This window comes from Vulpes vulpes, chromosome 4 (genome assembly GCF_048418805.1).
Source record: "Vulpes vulpes isolate BD-2025 chromosome 4, VulVul3, whole genome shotgun sequence".
In the NCBI taxonomy this organism is placed as follows: domain Eukaryota; kingdom Metazoa; phylum Chordata; class Mammalia; order Carnivora; family Canidae; genus Vulpes; species Vulpes vulpes.
The window spans coordinates 131,302,471-131,319,871 of record NC_132783.1 but is presented as its reverse complement, the minus strand read 5'-3'; the positions used below and the strand labels follow the sequence as shown (position 1 = coordinate 131,319,871).

The window sequence follows — 17,401 nt, the reverse complement described above, 5'->3', positions numbered from 1 at the left end:
CTCCATGCAAGGAGCCCGATGCGGGATTCAATCCTGGGACTCCAGGATCACACCCTGGGCCAAAGGTAGGCGCTAAACTGCTGAGCCACCCAGGGATCCCCGAGATTTTTAATTTTTAAGCAGTAGACCTCACTTATTTTCTAGACAAAATCCTACACAGAAAACTACATTATAAAACAGATTTTAAGCAGGAGGAAGGTAACTATTCTTCTGACTCAGAGTATTCTCTCATTGGTTCCTTCAGTCCCTCCGTTAAGTATAGTCCATCTGTGGGGGAATAGGAAGACAGAGGGATTTTCTTTTCACAATTTCCAGCCCCACCTGAATGGCCATTCTCCTCCAGGACTTAGCAGTCATCTGACACTTTGTTGGGGGAAAAGCCAGACCATATCAGAGCATTGTCCTATCTGAGAAACTGGAGAGGAAAGTGATATCTATGGTAAAGTGAAGTCCTTTCTATTTCCTGTGGGGAGGATGGCTGGCAGAGCTCTGAATTATGATATTGTGCAGGGTCCCCAGAGTGGAAAGAAGGGGCTCTGACTCACCTCCCAAGTGTTGACACATGCTTTGCAGCTAGGGCTCCATTCCTTCCCACCTGAGCTCTCCCAGGTGCTCCCTGTCAGCCTGGGAACATGCCCTCTTTCCCCACCCCATCTCTCCACTCTCCTCTCCCTCAGTGTGGATACTTGTCTAGTCCGAAGGATGGAGGGAGTAGTATTTGAAGGCTCAGAGGAGTTGAGAATCCTCTCCTTTGTGACCCTATTTATTCCACTCTTCTCTTTTACTACCTCCAAGGCTCAGACTTTTGAATTCAAAAGCAAGGAGGAGACTCTCTTCTCAAATGTTTTCAACTGGCACCTTTCTTGCCTGAGTGATGAGTTCAGAATGTCTGGCTCTTCTATGAAGAGTGGAGGAGGAGAAGAGGCAAAAAGGGAAGGAAAACTCCATGGGTAGCAGCAAGGAAGAGGAAGTGATTAATTTTTCCCAAACATCACCATGCTGGAGCTAGACCTACAGCACACTGGCTCGGCTTTCTCATCATCCTTCCTACATCCTCTGGTGGCCCTTAACACCAAATATGGGCACAAAATACTGCCCATGACAACCTAAGATTTTACTTAAGATAGGATTTTGCCTTTCTGAAAGACACTGTAAAGTAACCAATGCAGGTAGAATTCAGCTTCTCATAATAAACTGGAAATAATTGAATCCTTTCTGTGAAAACACATGTACAAGATGTACACAAGTACGAAGTCTAAAGTTCTCTGCCTGCCCTTGCCACCTTTATTATTCTACCACTACCCAAAATAAATCCCCTCCTTACTGCTTCTAGTAGTGGAAGAGAGTTTAGCTAAGAAAGCACATAACTGGGCAGCCCGGGTGGCTCAGCGGTTTAGCGCTGCCTTCTGCCCAGGGTGTGATCCTGGAGACCCGGGATCGAGTCCCACATCGGGCTCTCTGCATGGAGCCTGCTTCTCCCTCTGCCTGTGTCTCTGCCTCTCTCTCTCTCTCTCTCTCTCTCTCTGTGTGTGTGTGTGTGTGTCTCTCATGAATAAATAAATAAAAACTTTAAAAAAAAAAGAAAGCACATAACTTGGGCTGAAGTTAGGAAATAGACAAAGTTGTTTGTAGAGAGGAAGAGTTGCTTTGGAAAGTGTACACACAGTGCCTAGACAGGAGAAAATGGTGAGGAGCCTCCCCAGGGGTAAGGCCAAACATCCTCCAGTCAATGGGGCTACCCCCAATAAGAAAAGACCTACTTCATTCATCTGCCCCAGAGTAAGGAAGGTAGAGACCGGCACAAATACTCAATGTCGTACTGTCAGACATACCTCCCCTCACCTGCCAAGACTGATGTGAGAGAACTAGCCAGGAAATTGAAATCAAGAGTCTCAGAACAGCTGCCTGGGTCTCTCATGGTCTGTGATCCCCCTGAGGACAGCTCAGCTACTTTGTCATAGTGTCCCCACAGAGTCAATGTATTAGAATTTAAACTTTTGTGTCACAGTCCCTTCTGAGGTCCTAATAAGAGAAAAATCTTTTATCCCCATATATTGTTTAGAGTTTCAGGAGATGCATGGAGTACCCAAATTTGGAACCCTAGCTTTAGAGTTTTAATTTTCTTGAAAGCCTGTTGGGATCAGAGACCTGAGATCAGATAAAATGAGCCTGGTATGAATATTACAAGTCTTACTTCCCCAGTAGGCAAGCACACACTCTGCCCTGCCTGGATCTAGGTCCATTCATCTGGTAAGTCATTTCGTATTCTAAGTCCGAGATCAAATGCCTCCTCTCTCATCCTGCAGATGGAAGTGGCTACTACTGCATGTGTTCTGCATGATATGTACTTTTCCATACCTATTGGGCATACAACTCTTGTAGAGGGTATTTGTTATCCCCAACATTCACTCCCCACTTCTTCCTTTTACTAATAGATTCTCCAGTTTTAGTGGTGAACATAGTTACTCCCTTTCAGGCTACATTTTCCTTTCTCTCTTGCAGCCAGAATGGCCATGGTGGCTACTTTCTGGCCAATAAGACAAGAGTAGAAGTGATATATGCAATTTTCAGATCATGCTCTTAAAAAGGAAAGTGATACCTCTTCCCTTTCTTGTTATCTGCTTCCCAAAGACTGGAATAAGATCATGGTGCTGGTCCGTTGACCTTAAATACACAAGAACAACATCCCAGGAAATGAAAGAGTAGGCTGGGTGCCTGCCTAATTCAATGAACCCATGGAGCTGCCTCACTGCTGTAGGTCATCTTCCACAGCTGACTGAGAGAGCAATAAATCTGCATCTTTGTTAGCTTATTGAGAGAGCAATAAATCTGTATCTTGGTTAGAGCCGGTATATTTCCAAGTCCCCTATTTCAGCAGAATAGCCCCAACTAATACATAGGAAAACAAACAAAAGTCCTATGTAAAATTCCAAAATCTCCTGAGACTGATAAATAAAAGCAATCTTAAAAATTTAGTGAGGTGTCATATAATCAGCCAACAGACAGATCCCCCACTGCTTCTATTCTAGGAACATCTGCTGATTCTATGTGGCAATTCTATGAACAATATCACTCAGTTTTATTTTTTTTATTTATTTTATTTTATTTTTAATAATACATTTATTTTTTATTGGTGTTCAATTTGCCAACATACAGAATAACACCCAGTGCTCATCCCGTCAAGTGCCCCCCTCAGTGCCCGCCATCCAGTCACCCCCACCCCCTGCCCTCCTCCCCTTCCACCACCCCTAGCTCATTTCCCAGAGTTAGGAGTCTTCCATGTTCTGTCTCCCTTTCTGATATATCACTCAGTTTTAATGTTGACTTTGCATATTTAGCTTAGGAAATTATAGGATACCAATGCTGTTCTTAGGGACTTAATTTACATGGTGTTGGGTTCTAAGAGGGCAGGGAATCATAAGAAGTAGAATTGATGGCTCTCACCAGTTTTCCTAATTGTCTGGATTTGGGTCCAGGTGTGGCAATCAGCACTGCAGGCCCTTGGAAGGTGTTCTGCAGGAGCTTACCTGCAAGGACATCTGTGCAGAATCACAGGCCAGGGCCCAGAATGGTGTCACTTAATCCAGACTTTTCTCTGAAACACTGCAGGCCACTGACACTACAGCTTGAGCAGGAGCCTTCTGGGAACTGTCTGTTGGGAAGGGCCTGCAAGGACAGATTGGCCCACACCTTGCCCCAGCTGCCCACAGAATCACCAAGATCTGCGGCCATTGCCAGCAGGCATACCACTTCCTGAAGGATTGATGCTCTGGTTCACATTTTTATCAAAATTTGAGCATGGGAGATCCCTGGGTGGCTCAGCGTTTTAGCGCCTGCCTTTGGCCCAGGGCGTGATCCTGGGGTCCTGGGATCGAGTCCCACATCGGGCTCCCTGCATGGAGCCTGCTTCTGCCTCTGCCTGTGTCTCTGCTTCTCCCCCCCCCCCCCTCTCTTTGTGTGAGTCTCTCATGAATAAATAAATAAAATCTTTAAAAAAAAAAAAAAAAAAAAAACAAAATTTGAGCATGTATTGACATCTAAGCACTCTCTTCCTGGCAGAAATATCTTCAGCAAAGAGTGAAAATTGGCACCCAAAGACTCCATTTTGGTTGTATCCAAAGACAGAGACTAAAATCTTGACAAGGCAAAATAGCTCTGACATTTTAAACTCTGCCCAGAAAGAACTTATTGCATGACATGACAGCAAGGCATGGGGCTGAAGATGCAGGGTAAGGAGGAAAGGGAAATGAAAGAAGAGCCACAACAAGGAAAACACTGTGCTCCTGGAAATGAAACTTCACAATGTTGGGACTCCCCCTTAGAGCCCTAGGGACTGACTCAGCACACACTGATAAAATGTTAAAAGCAATTCATTTAGGTCTAGAGCTAGATTAGGGCTCCCTACAGCCATCCTCACCTCTTCGACCCCTTGGGTGCTTTCTTCTTTTTTTTCATAGTTCTTCGGGGTCCCCAGTCACTCCACTGAGCTGGCCTGGATTTCCTTCTTATAGCAGAAGGCAGGTGCCCAAGATTGTTTCCCATCTTATGGATAATATCTTACTGTTAACTAAGGAAGGTAAGTGACAGCTGGAGGGGGGCACTTATACAGATTTCATAGAACATGTTTTGGATCTGAGTATCTTTTAAACATCAGATTTTGCCCCAGATATTCCTATAGCAACATATACTATTGTTGTAGCTGCTGTTTCATTTTATTGTCCTTCAGTGTCTAATCATAAGGTGAGTGACTTTTAAATCTTTCTCATTGAGACAAATTACTAGGTGTTACTGGCTATTTTGTAAGTTTTGTATAAAAACTGACTCCGAGAAGTGTTTTTGTTCTTGAAAGTTTGTTTTCCAAGGGTGCTGAAAGAGATAATGCATTGGTATCTGACCCACTAAATTTATAATTTCTGTCAAGGATAGAAATGAAATTTCTGGTCCTAAGAGAGGAGTCTAGAGAATGGAGACTAGTAATAAGATTCTCAGCCTGAATTTGCCCAGGAACATCTTTGTCCTTACAGATTGGCACAAAGAGAGAAAACCTACGGCTTCCTGGAGTGGATTTTTACCAAGAAAAAAACAACAAACAATTGAGTAAAGGGAGCACACACTCCTCCAAACCCACTACCCTGTAATCTCAAATCTGGCTAAAAGGTGAGTTCTCTGAGCTCTTCAGGACTCTACCTGTTATATATATGAAATTAAATATATAACTTATTACAGTAGGAAAATAAAAGAAAATCATTCCGTGCTTTCCCTGTTTAATAAAGAGTGTGAACGATCATACCCACCAAAGGAAGAAAGGAAAGTTGTGACCAGTTGACACTGTGTTCTGCTTATACATGAGAAACAATAAAATGCCTTTCCTTTGCTATGATTCACCACATCATAGGAACTCATGAGACCAAAGGAAGACAATATATAAGAAAGGGAAGAGAGAAGGTAGTGATGAAAGGAAATGATGGAAGGCCAGAAGGGGGATGCGTGCCACAATCAGGCTGTAGCGTCCAAGGATCTGCTTTATCCTCGGTCCACTGCTGGGATCCTGACTTTGCAATTGGAGGCTCTGTGCCCTGAGCATCTTTCCTGATCTGCTTTTCTTAGCTCTCCACTCCTCTCCCAGGCAGTAATGACAAAGCAACATAGTGAAAGTCTCTCATCTGGGGGAATAGGTGGAACGAGGCCACCATTCTTCCTAAGTTTTCCAAAGAACTAGCAAGAACTGGGTGAAGAAAGTAGAGAAGATACAATTGTTCCCCAGAATCTCTAGAAGGCCTAGTGAGACTTCTCTTTTCTTTGAGCTCCCCGCACTATATCTAGGTTTCTCTCTAGGTCCTTCGGCATCTCCTGCCCCACCCAAAAAGAGTAAGTACACCAGTGGAAATCCCCTGAGCAAACTAGCACATGCTGTACCAAAATATTGTGCCTTGGCTTTGTTCTTTTACATCTTCACAACTAAAGGAAAGAGATACAATCAAAATGATAGTCCACTAAAATGATAAACAAGAGAATTTAAAGAGACACAACCCAATTACTCACCCATGGAGTGACAATCTGAGCAATTCATGACACCTGTGTTGGTAGATAGACATAATTCCTGATTCCTTCTCTAACACTTATTTTAGTTTACGGGAATTTATAATTATATCTTTCTTGAAAGGATACTCACCTCAATGCAAAAACCTACCAATTTTTATGAATCAGACTCATAATTTTCTAACCAAGCTTTCAAGACAAGATTAGAAATGAGGGCACAAATTATTATCTGATGCACAAAATTGTCACTCCTTGAAATATGTTTGAAAATGCCAAAAGAAAACCTCAACAGAGGGAAGAGATGCATTGTGTCCGTGCAGTTGGCTTCTTGCTCTGAAATATCCCTTAAGCTTGCAATCCAGTGTGATCTTACCAACAGAACACCCCAACCCTGTCACTGGATCTGCCTCAACAGAGACTGGTACAGATGCCCCATTTCTTCTTTTCTCATTTTAAGAGATTGTCACAATAACTGTAATGAGGATATAAGTGAACTGCGGCAGCTTTCAAAGACTCCCTCTGTTTTATACTCTGAGGGGTACTTGTTCCTCTTCGCCAGTTCTACCCAATGTCTGTGAATCAAACAGAAGCTCACCACTCACTGTCCATCCAGCATCTCAGTACTCATCATCTTGTAATTTCAGTCTTGTGGCTTTTTTCTAAGAGAGCTGAGGGGTGTTGTACAGCTTGAATCCAGGTGATTAGCCAGTGGAAGACCTGAGCAGACCTGGGATGTTTCTTCTGGAAGGCATTGTCTGTCTGTTGATAAAGGGGTTGCTATAGACCTGTGCCTTCATTTGAATACTAATAGAGGCTTAAAGAAAAAGATTCAACGACTACTAGGAAGTCGATTAGGCTTAACAAATATCCCTACTTTAACCCTGAGGCCATGTTGGGAGCAGCTTTGATTGGCAGACAAGTTTAGGGAAAGTCTGAATTATCTTTGTCTTTGTCCCAAGCTTTTGCCCATATCTATAGATGCCAATGTGGTTCGCCAATACTGTATGTTCCTGGAAAGTTGTGTGGCGATCAGATTTTCACAAATATAATCCTATTATAAATACCCTGAGAAAATAACTGCCTTATCCAATACACAAGGGATCAACAGGTTTCTTTCTGTGAAGGATCAGAGAGTCAAGATTTTGCACTTCGTGTGCCCTACAGTTTCTGCCGCAGGTCCTCAACTCTGCTCTTGTAGCACAAGAGTAACTATGTTCCAATAAAGCTTCCTTTGCAGAAACAGGTGGTGGGCCAAATTTTGCCCCTTGGCCCTAGTTTACCAACTCCCAGACTAGATAAATAATTTTTGAATGCCTACTTTGATGAGCAAGGTGTAAGTACTAGGGATACACAGAAAACAACAAAAAGTGCTGTTCTTGTGAAACTCTCTAGTGTGTATGCTCAGAGATTGGAGGGGAACTATTTAAATAAATTACTCCATACCATGTGGAATCTTTCCTTAAAGTGAAACTCACCCTAGACAATCAATTGATTAACTTTGCAAGTTTAGCGTTTGGCCTGGTGATTTGTTTTTGAACTGAGCCTTAGTCACACTCTAGTCTCAGGGGAGTTGGGGCTAGATTTGAATTCACTACCTGGCTCTGTAATAAGCAAGTTTGGGGGCCGACAGGAATTCCAAAGAGGTAGAATAATTCAAAAGCTCTATCCCTTTGTTTCCTCTACCTCTGCTTACAACAGCAATACTTTTACTCAGACTTCCTGTTTCTGGCACTTGCCTTCTTTTTTGCTGTGTTTATACTTCCCCCTGTCTGTGGTTAAAGAAGTATAAAGTGCTAAAGCTGTAGATTTGTCTCTGTCTCTCTCACTGGTGCTCTCTCTCTCTCATTCATTTCTACACATAGGCTCACACACCTCCTCTCTCCTTTCTTTCTCTCTCAGAATGACGATTCTGGGTACAGCTTTTGGTATGGTTTTCTATTTACTTCAAGCCGTTTCTGGAGAAAGTGGCTATGCACAGAATGGTGAGTCATTTCTAACTTTTCTTTAGGATTTCAGATTATCTCTAGCGTATGCTACAGGTTACTCAGATCCCTAACAGTCCTGATCTGGACACTGAGTTGGAATGGAGTCGGAGAACTTACCACATAATTCAGTCGTTTTCTAAGTTCTAACCAGCAGGACAGGAGGTCTTGGGACAATAATGTGGGTGGTTTATAAAGTCTTAGAATTGTCAGGAAGGAATGCATTAGACTCTAAATGTGGATCTTAAATGTTGGTCAATGCCTCTGCTCTTACAAAAGGAACACCCATATAGACGCAATGGGTGTGCTTGTTGGAGAATCTCCAAGGTAGTTTTACCTTGTTAAAAAAACAAGTTAGATTTGTTTTGTTTAGCTTTCTAAGAGGTTCCAAAACCATGATTTTCATGATAAAATAATTTTCAGAAACAACAGCTTTGTTTGCACTTACCAATGCCATATCTCTAGCACCTAAAAGAGTGTCTAGAACATAGTAGACATTCAATATTTAAATTGAAAGTTTGAAACTTCTTCAAAATACTTCAGTTTTGATAGATTTACGTGAGATTCATAGTGAATAGCTGAAGATCTGAATGAGTCATCTCATTAAAATATATTTGTTTTCATATCAACAAATTTATCATATAACAATACTCTTTGGGATTTTTGAAATACTTAGCACCTGGAAGCTGATGCTGCCTACTTAGTAAATAGGTTGTAATTACAGCAAAACTATAGACAAAGGCAAAAACAGCAGTAACAGGAGCCACCTGGGAATTTGAACCACCCATTTGTTCCTGATAAGCCCTTTTACTTTAAGAATTAAGAGGAATTTTCTTATCAAAGATATCAAATACATCAGCCTAATGATTCAGCTTAGATAGATATGTTAAGTCATGTAATTACTAAGGGTGGAAATTTCTAGAATATTTTCACTAAGGGAATTGTCAGAGGGCTGACATTTTTCAGTGTGATCATGTATGAATCACTTTGTGGGGACGATTATTAATGTTTGCACAGATATTTGGTTGGCAAGTAACACCTAATTCTTACTCTTCAGAGTATAATGTATTCTCTTCCTGGTGGCCATACCTTTGTTGTTGTTTTGTTTGTTTGTTTGTTTTTGTTTTGTTTTGTTTTTGTTTGTTTGTTTTAAGAAATAAGAATTCTAACTGAAAGCTGAGTTTTCACTTCAACTTTTAAATTTCAGATTTATTTAGGAGATCTAACCACTCATCTACATTGAGCATCTCAAAATACTTTTCAGTTTGGGGTGTATAATGATCAGAAGCAGCTTGTTGAGGCATCCCTGGGTGGCTCAGGGGTTTAGTGCCTGCCTTCAGCCCAGGGTGTGATCCTGCAGTCCCAGGATCGAGTCCCACATTGGGCTCCCTGCGTGGAGCCTGCCTCTCCCTCTGCCTGTGTCTCTGCCTCTCTCTTTCTTTGTGTCTCTCATGAATAAATAAATAAAATCTTAAAAAAAAAAAAAAAAAAGAAGCAGCTTGTTGAAAGATTAGCTCTTTGATAACCACAAGGATGATCAAGAAAAGAAAGGGATATTTTTTAAAAATCCAAACCATTTCTACTTTTAATCAACTAATTCCTTTCAAAAGGAAGACTTCCTAACCACATGGCCTTGTCTATTATACATATTCAAAAAATTAAATTTTTATAGAAAAATATGCTTATATAGTGGGCATTTAAATAGTTTTTTAAAGATTTTATTTATTTATTCATGAGAGACACACAGAGAGAGAGAGAGACAGAGACAGAGACACAGGCAGAGGGAGAAGCAGGCTCCATGCAGGGAGCCCGATGTGGGACTCAATCCCAGGACTCCAGGATCACGCCCTGGGCTGAATGCAGGCGCTAAACCATTGAGCCACCCAGGGATCCCCTATAGTGGGCGTTTAAAGAATAATAGGTTAGCTCACTGTTCAAAAGTTTTATGTAATTTCAAATCATAGTCATAGAATTATGACTTTGACATAGAATTCTTTTTTAAAAAATTTTATATATTTATTTAACAGAAAGAGAGCACAAGCAGGGGGAGCAGCAGGCAGAGGGAAAAGGAAAAGCAGGCTCCCCCCAGAGCAGTGAGGCAGATGTAGGGCTTGATTCCAGGACCCTGGGATCATGACCTGAGCCTAATGCAGGCACTTAACCAACTGAGCCACGTAGGCACCCCTAGAATTCTTTTTCAAAGAAGTCCCAAAGGTTTCACATATATTTCAGAATTAGAACTCTTATTTTACCTTTTCATTACTTATTTGTCAAAAAGCAAACAAACAAAAAAAGATAATAGTTCTAGCTAACCCTTATTGGTGCTTACTGTGTTCTAAGCTGTCTTTGCATATATTTTGTTCAGTGATTCCTCAAAGTAAAGTGAATTTCCATATTGAAACAATGAGGCATAGAGAGGTTGAGTAATCTGACCGAAACCACAGCTAAAAAGTACAATAGCAAGAATTTAAACCCACATCTGTCCAGTTCTGGCGCCAGAGGTCTTTACCACCGTGTATACTACCCTTATCGAAGAATTTTTCAGCTTAGATTGTGTATAATACTCTCTTTGTAAAATGCCATGCAACTTTGCAAGTTGTTGAGAGGAATTTTTCCTGGTTACAAAGCAACTTTATTGGTTTAAGAGCCAATGAACTCAAAACGTAGCTACTTTGATTGTATGACCCGTGCTATGTATATTGTATGAAAATTCACATCAGACTGACTCTACCAGACTGGATGGCTAAAGGCAGTAGGAGTGCTTTGTCCTACTAATGCTCAGCATCTACTGGACTGTGCTCTCTCTAGCTTATATTGTATATTGAAGAATTCTGGAGACAAAGCTGATCCATAGAAGCTTGAATCCAAATAGTAATGTAGGTTCTGTTGTATAGGATTGGTGGAAGATTCGAAGAAGAGAAAACATCTGTACAGAGTGAGGACTGCTGAGTAAGCGCAGGCTAAAGCCCTCTAGACTCGTTCCGTTGAGAAAAGAGCCAGTTCTTAGGACACAAGATCTTAGTCCTATAAGACTAACAATGAACATGCTTTAAAATGTGAGCCCTAAATGGTGAGTTTCCCCTCATTATTTAAAACTGTTACCAGGAAGAGAGCTATACCTTGTTGAAATTACATAAGACGCCTTTGCTAGTGGCAGAATTGTGAGCCTAGTGGGTTCTGGAATGGTCAGAAAGAGCAGTGCCCACAGCTCTTATCTAGATCTAGCTTTTCAAGATTTGTGGCTTTGACTGAACCAATATGTCACTCAACTAGTTGGTCCGCTCGCCACCAGTTTTACTAACCTTCCCACAGACCTACTTAGTTATTTAAGTCAAGAAGATGCTGTTTCTACATTTCATGGCCTTCAGAACACTCAACTGGGGTTTAATTTTAGTACATTCTATATTCTATTTAAAACCCTAGGAGGTGCGCGCCTGGGTGACTCAGTTATTGAGCATCTGCCTTCCTCTCAGATCATGATTCTGGGGTCCTGGGATCGAGTCTAGATCCCCGCGGAGATCCTGCTTCTCCCTCTGCCTGTGTCTCTGCCTCTCTCTCTGTGTCTCTCATGAATAAATAAATAAAATCTTAAAAAAGAAAACAACCCCAGGAGCTTCTAATTTCTAATTTCTAGTATTGATGGTCCAAAGTAATTTCTAGTGTCAATAGATGTGTGAGCCATCTCACACTTGACCACTCTGAGAATGGCTTCAGTTACTCCGGAACTCATTTTCTCAGGTCTCAGTCCATATTTGCTGACAATTTTTTTTCTATTAAATATTGTGAAATATACATACAAAATGTCTATTTAATCTTAGGGGCCTCAACCCCATTCAAGAAATTGAGTACTCTCTGTGACAGATTGTACTTACCAAAAGTGGCTGCAAAAAAAAAAAATTCTGGTTCCCTACATACGTCCAGAATTCTGGTGTCTTCAAGATACAGTATCTATAGAAGAAGGATCTACATACACAGAAGCAGTAGGATTCATGGGAAGGTCCACTAGATTTGAGTCCTGGCAGATCTAATTTTTTTCTAACCATATTTGCCTTAGTAGCTTAAGACAAATTGCTTTAAACAATATTTCACACAATAGAGATAATCAATTGCACTTTTTAGTTGGGATGTGTATTTAGGCAGGAAAAGCTATCACTTAAAAAGTGAATATCTGACTGTAATATAGTGCTTCTTCCTTCCTTCAAAAAAGAAATACTTGAGAGGAAATAAATTAAGATTAGTGATTAAGCCAAAGACTAGGTTAGGTAGCATTTGAACGATGGAGATAAAGTATCTCTTATTCAAAATGTACCAATTAACAGAATAAACGAACAGTGTAAAAAAAGCATATTTAGTATTTTATTCTCGGTCTCTAATGCCCTAACCCAATAGCAGAAATGTTCAGAAATATTCGGAGGTTTTTTATTAATTGTGATTATCTTTTTTTCTCTTAGAAAAATCTGTGCTCATAAGATACTGATTTGGTTTGGGTTTGGGGTCTTTTCGGTTTGGGTTTTGGTATTGGTTTCTCTGTCTTTTCCCTTGAGGTTTTATAACCCTATGATTACTCCTTCACGTCTGCCCCAAAAGGCTGCCCTTTCATTAATGTCACTCCATATTTCAAAAGGATGCACTTATTTACTTCATTAACAGCTGCAGGTTTGTTCCTTCCCAGGAGACTTTGAAGATGCCGAGCTGGATGATTATTCATTCTCTTGCTACAGTCAGTTGGAAGTGGATGGAACCCAACACCTGTTGACCTGCACTTTTGATGACCCTGACATCAACAGCACCAATCTGGAATTTGAAATATGGTGAGGAATGCTGGCTCCTATGGGTGCCTGGAAATCCTGTCATTCCTTTCACATGCTGCTCAGCAAAGGAGGGAGTATGGAGCCCAAAAAAATCGAATGAACTCCAAAAATTCTTTACCAAAAGACTCCAGCAGAGATACTCTCATGGGTTCATCTGTCAGGCTTTGCTGCTACAGCAAGCTGATGGTTTGGAGCTTGGAGTCCTCACAACCCTCCTGACTTCATAGCAGAATTTAAATACTGCTTTCCTAGGACATTCCTTCTCCCAAATTTCTTTTCCTAACGTGAGACAATCTAGTGTTTTATTGCACCCTGGAGTGTAGTTGCGTGGTTTCTAATCCCAATATCAGCACTGACTTGGCTTTTTTACCTAAAGCAAGTTATATAACACATCTATGCCTCAATTCTTCACCTGTTAAATGAAATGTACTAACAATTCATAAGGGAGTTTAGGATGATTAAATAATTTAAATACTTTAATTAGAAGAGAAATTCAGTATGTAATAAGTAATGGGAAAGAAGCAATAAATAACAAAATCTATGAATACAGATCTAACTTTCACCCTCTTGACACAGTTTGACTTCACATGATACCCTCAGTGTCAATTTTCCAAAACTCTGTAGGAATAACTGCTCTTGGTTTCATGAGGCCTCACAAAGAAAAAGAGAAAGTCTCTCTGGTTTGAAAGTTCGGTGAAGAGAGGGCTTTCTTCATCCTCCACAATCTCTTGTTGCTGAAGGTTACTGTCTCTGATGACTTGGAAAAAATACTCCAACATGAAATTCTAACTTATGGCTAACTCCAAATTCGTATCAGATGACCTAATTAGTTTCTTACTAAGAAAAGTGAGTCAAGATCCACCAGTTGTAAAAAGGGGCTTATAAACTCAGTAGACCCTCAGCCAAGCCCCTCTAATACATAAGACAAGCCCTAAATCACATGCCTTGCATTAAATTGTAGGAGCTGTCTGCCTATGCTCATGCAGTGCTTTCTTTTTTTTTAATTTATTTTTTTATTGGTGTTCAATTTGCCAACATACAGAATAACACCCAGTGCTCATCCCGTCAAGTGCCCCCCTCAGTGCCCGCCACCCACTCACCCCCACCCCCCCGCCCTCCTCCCCTTCCACCACCCCTAGTTCGTTTCCCAGAGTTAGGAGTCTTTATGTTCTGTCTCCCTTTCTTATATTTCCCACACATTTCTTCTCCCTTCCCTTCTATTCCCTTTCACTATTATTTATATTCCCCAAATGAATGAGAACATATAATGTTTGTCCTTCTCCGATTGACTTACTTCACTCAGCATAATACCCTCCAGTTCCATCCACGTTGAAGCAAATGGTGGGTATTTGTCGTTTCTAATGGCTGAGGAATATTCCATTGTATACATAGACCACAGCTTCTTTATCCATTCATCTTTCGATGGACACCGAGGCTCCTTCCACAGTTTGGCTATTGTGGACATTGCTGCTTTCTGATGCAGTCATTGGAGAAGTATGCTTTTGGACTTGAAACCCATAGTGTGTTCTTAGTCTGTCTCTATGGGTTCACTTCTCTAACACACTTTCCAGAAATAAAATATTGGGAGAACAGGAACCTATAATGTCCAGAATCTATACTGCAACTAGGCTACACCAACATAGCCGAACAGCTCATTCAAACCATGCACTCATTTTTATGGACAAAACCCCCTCCAACAGAGGCTTGACTTTGGATTCTCCACCCAGCTATTTGGAAACTGCAGAGCTCACGCAGTTTCTCCTGAGGCTGAGATGACCTTTCTGTCCACGTTCGCTCACACCATTTCCTCGCCCACTGGAACAAACTTGCCCACTTCTCCTTGGCAAATCTCTTAATTTTTCCTGTGATATTGTAATCTATCTGCAGCTTCCATTGGGGGTTTTCAATTAGAGTTAGATATTTCAGTTGGGAGGGAATTGTCTTAAGACATATTTTTCAGTGAAAAACAATAAATATGAGGAGGTTAAGGTGCTCCTAGAGAGCAGCTGTTTTTGTGAAGGTATCCACACCTTAAGGGAGATTGATTTTTCATGCAGCTCCTAGGCTGAGTGGGGACATTGTTTCTCAAATCAAAGTCACCTAGTGTGCTATATTTGCTGGCAAGGCTAGGTTGCTTTTCCAATGAAACTACCTTTATTGGAACTTTCTGTTCCTTTGCCATGTTTATAAAGAAGAGATTAGAAATGACTGAAAAATGTGCTTTCTACTGAAGTCTTTTCACAGGTCAGATTGTTGATGGAAACCAGGTGCTGTTTCCCAGGTTACTAGTGACATTTTCCTAGATGAGTTTACCACCTGCCTGATCTGGCCACCAATCTCCCAAGGTTAGGAACCAAATTACTTAGTGTTCAATGAGAGGATACTCCTCTCAGGATTGGATTTGGATTAGCCAAAATCTCAGATTTAGATTACAGGTATGCCAAGTAATGATTTCATATTGGTAGATACAATTATTATAGGTACCAGATATTCATACTGGGCTCAGGACCTACAGGAGTTAGTGTTGGGAGAGAAGATGGACATAGTGGGCCAGTAGGGTGCCTATTAATATAAATCTACTCTTCCTGGGGGATCTGAAAATTTTTTATTCACCAGAATGTTAACCAGCTTTCAGGTACCTAGAATGACAAAACAGAGGCACTGAAAACAGGCACCAAGGTTAGAATCCCAATAGCAAAATTTAAGGAGCTCTGTGACCAAAGAGTAACTCAAGTTCTCTAATCATGACAACTATCTTGCATTGGGGTAGTTGGTATATCATTAGTACCTGTAAGTGATACTTAATTCTCAGTGTAGACTGATTTTCATTAAAAATGTGATCAGAAGGTTGTTCCGTAAATATAAAGCAAAACAAAGGAAGTTTGTTTGTTAACTTGTTAAGGCTAGAGTTATTTGATTCAGATCTCAAAGTGCTTATTCAATTTTTAGGATTAGCTACAGCACTTAAACATCTAGGTTATCTCTTTAAAAATGAGTTTTGAGGAATCTCCATACTATTTCCCAGAGTGGCTGCAACCAGCTTGCCATTCCCACCAACAGTGTACCTGGGCTCCCCTTTCTCCACATTCCTGCCAACATTTCTTATTTCTTGACTTATTAATTTTAGCCATTCTGACTGGTATAAGGTGGTATCTCATTGTGGTTTTGATTTGCATTTCCCTAAGGCTGAGTGATGTGAAGCATTTTTTCATGTGTTGTTGGCCATTTGTATGTCTTCTTTGGAAAAATGTCTTTTCCCATGTTTTCTGCTCATTTCTTGATTGGTTTGTTTGTTCTTTGGGTGTTGAGTTTGATAAGTTCTTTATAAATTTTAGATACTAGCCCTTTATCTGATAAGATATTTGCAAATATTTTTCCCCATTCTGTAAGTTGCCTTTTGGTTTTGTTGACTGTTTCTTTTGCTGTGCAAAAGTTTTTTATCTTGATTAAGTCCCAATAATTCATTTTAGCCTTTTTTTTCCCTTGCCTTTGAAGACATGCTGCAGCCAAGGTCGAAGAGGTTGCTGCCTGTGTCCTTCTCCTCCTCTTCCTCTTGATGAATTCCTGTCTCACATTTAGGTCTTTCATCCATTTTGAGTCCATTTTTGCATATGGTGTAAGAAAATGGTCTAGTTTCATTCTTCTACATGGGCTAATTTTTCCCTACACCATTTGTTGAAGAGACTTTTTCCCATTGAGTATTCTTTCCCAGCTTTGTCAAAGATTAGTTGACCATATAGTTGAAGGTCCATTTCTGGGTTTTATCTTCTGTTGCATTCATCTATATGTCTGGTACCATACTATCTTGATGAAAATAGAGCTACCCTATAACCAAGCAATTTCACTACTAGGTATCTATCCCAAAGATACAAATGTAGTGATCCAAAGGGGCACTAGCACCCCAATGTTTATAGTAGCAATGTCCACAATAGTCAAACTATGAAAAGAGCCTAGATGTCCAGCAACGGATGAATGGATAAAGATGTGGTATATATGCACAATAGGATATTGTTCAGCCATCAAAAAAAAATGGAATCTTGCCATTTTCAATGACATGGATCGAACTAGAGGGTATTAAGCTAAGCAAAATAAGTCAGAGAAATACAATTATCTTATGATCTCACTCATATGTGGAATTTAAGAAACAAAATAGAGGATCACAACGGAAGGGAGGGAAAAATAAAACAAAATGAACTCAGGGTGACAAACCATAAGAGACCCTTAATCATAGGAAACAAACCGAGGGTTGCTAGAAGGGAGGGGGTTTGGGGACAAGGTACCTGGGTGATGGACTTTAAGGGGGCACATGATATAATGAGCACTGGGTGTTATATAAGACTGAGGAATCACTGAACTCTACCTCTGAAACTAATAATACTATATGTTAATTAATTGAATTTAAATTAAAAAGATACTTCAGAGGCAAAAAAAAAAATCAGATTTGATAATAGTGGGCCCATAGAGTCAAAGTATCTGAACAGAATTCTAGCTGCTTCTGTAGATGAACAATTAAATCTCAATCCTGAAGTTAGGGCCCACTTTTCTCATTCATGTTACTTTCGAAAACAC

At 40.5% G+C, this 17,401-nt stretch overlaps 1 protein-coding gene across 1 annotated transcript in view; it reads left to right on the top strand.

Moving 5' to 3' along the window:
- The first annotated feature begins 4,367 nt into the window (after nt 1-4,367).
- The window catches only part of IL7R (interleukin 7 receptor), a 34,319-nt gene continuing 21,285 nt past the window's right edge, over nt 4,368-17,401 (top strand). The window contains exons 1-4 of the mRNA XM_026016729.2: nt 4,368-4,576; nt 5,025-5,157; nt 7,939-8,021; nt 12,694-12,832. Of these exons, the coding sequence (XP_025872514.2) occupies nt 7,940-8,021; nt 12,694-12,832 (221 nt within the window). The 5' untranslated portion in view covers nt 4,368-4,576; nt 5,025-5,157; nt 7,939. The remainder of the gene's footprint in view (nt 4,577-5,024; nt 5,158-7,938; nt 8,022-12,693; nt 12,833-17,401) is intronic.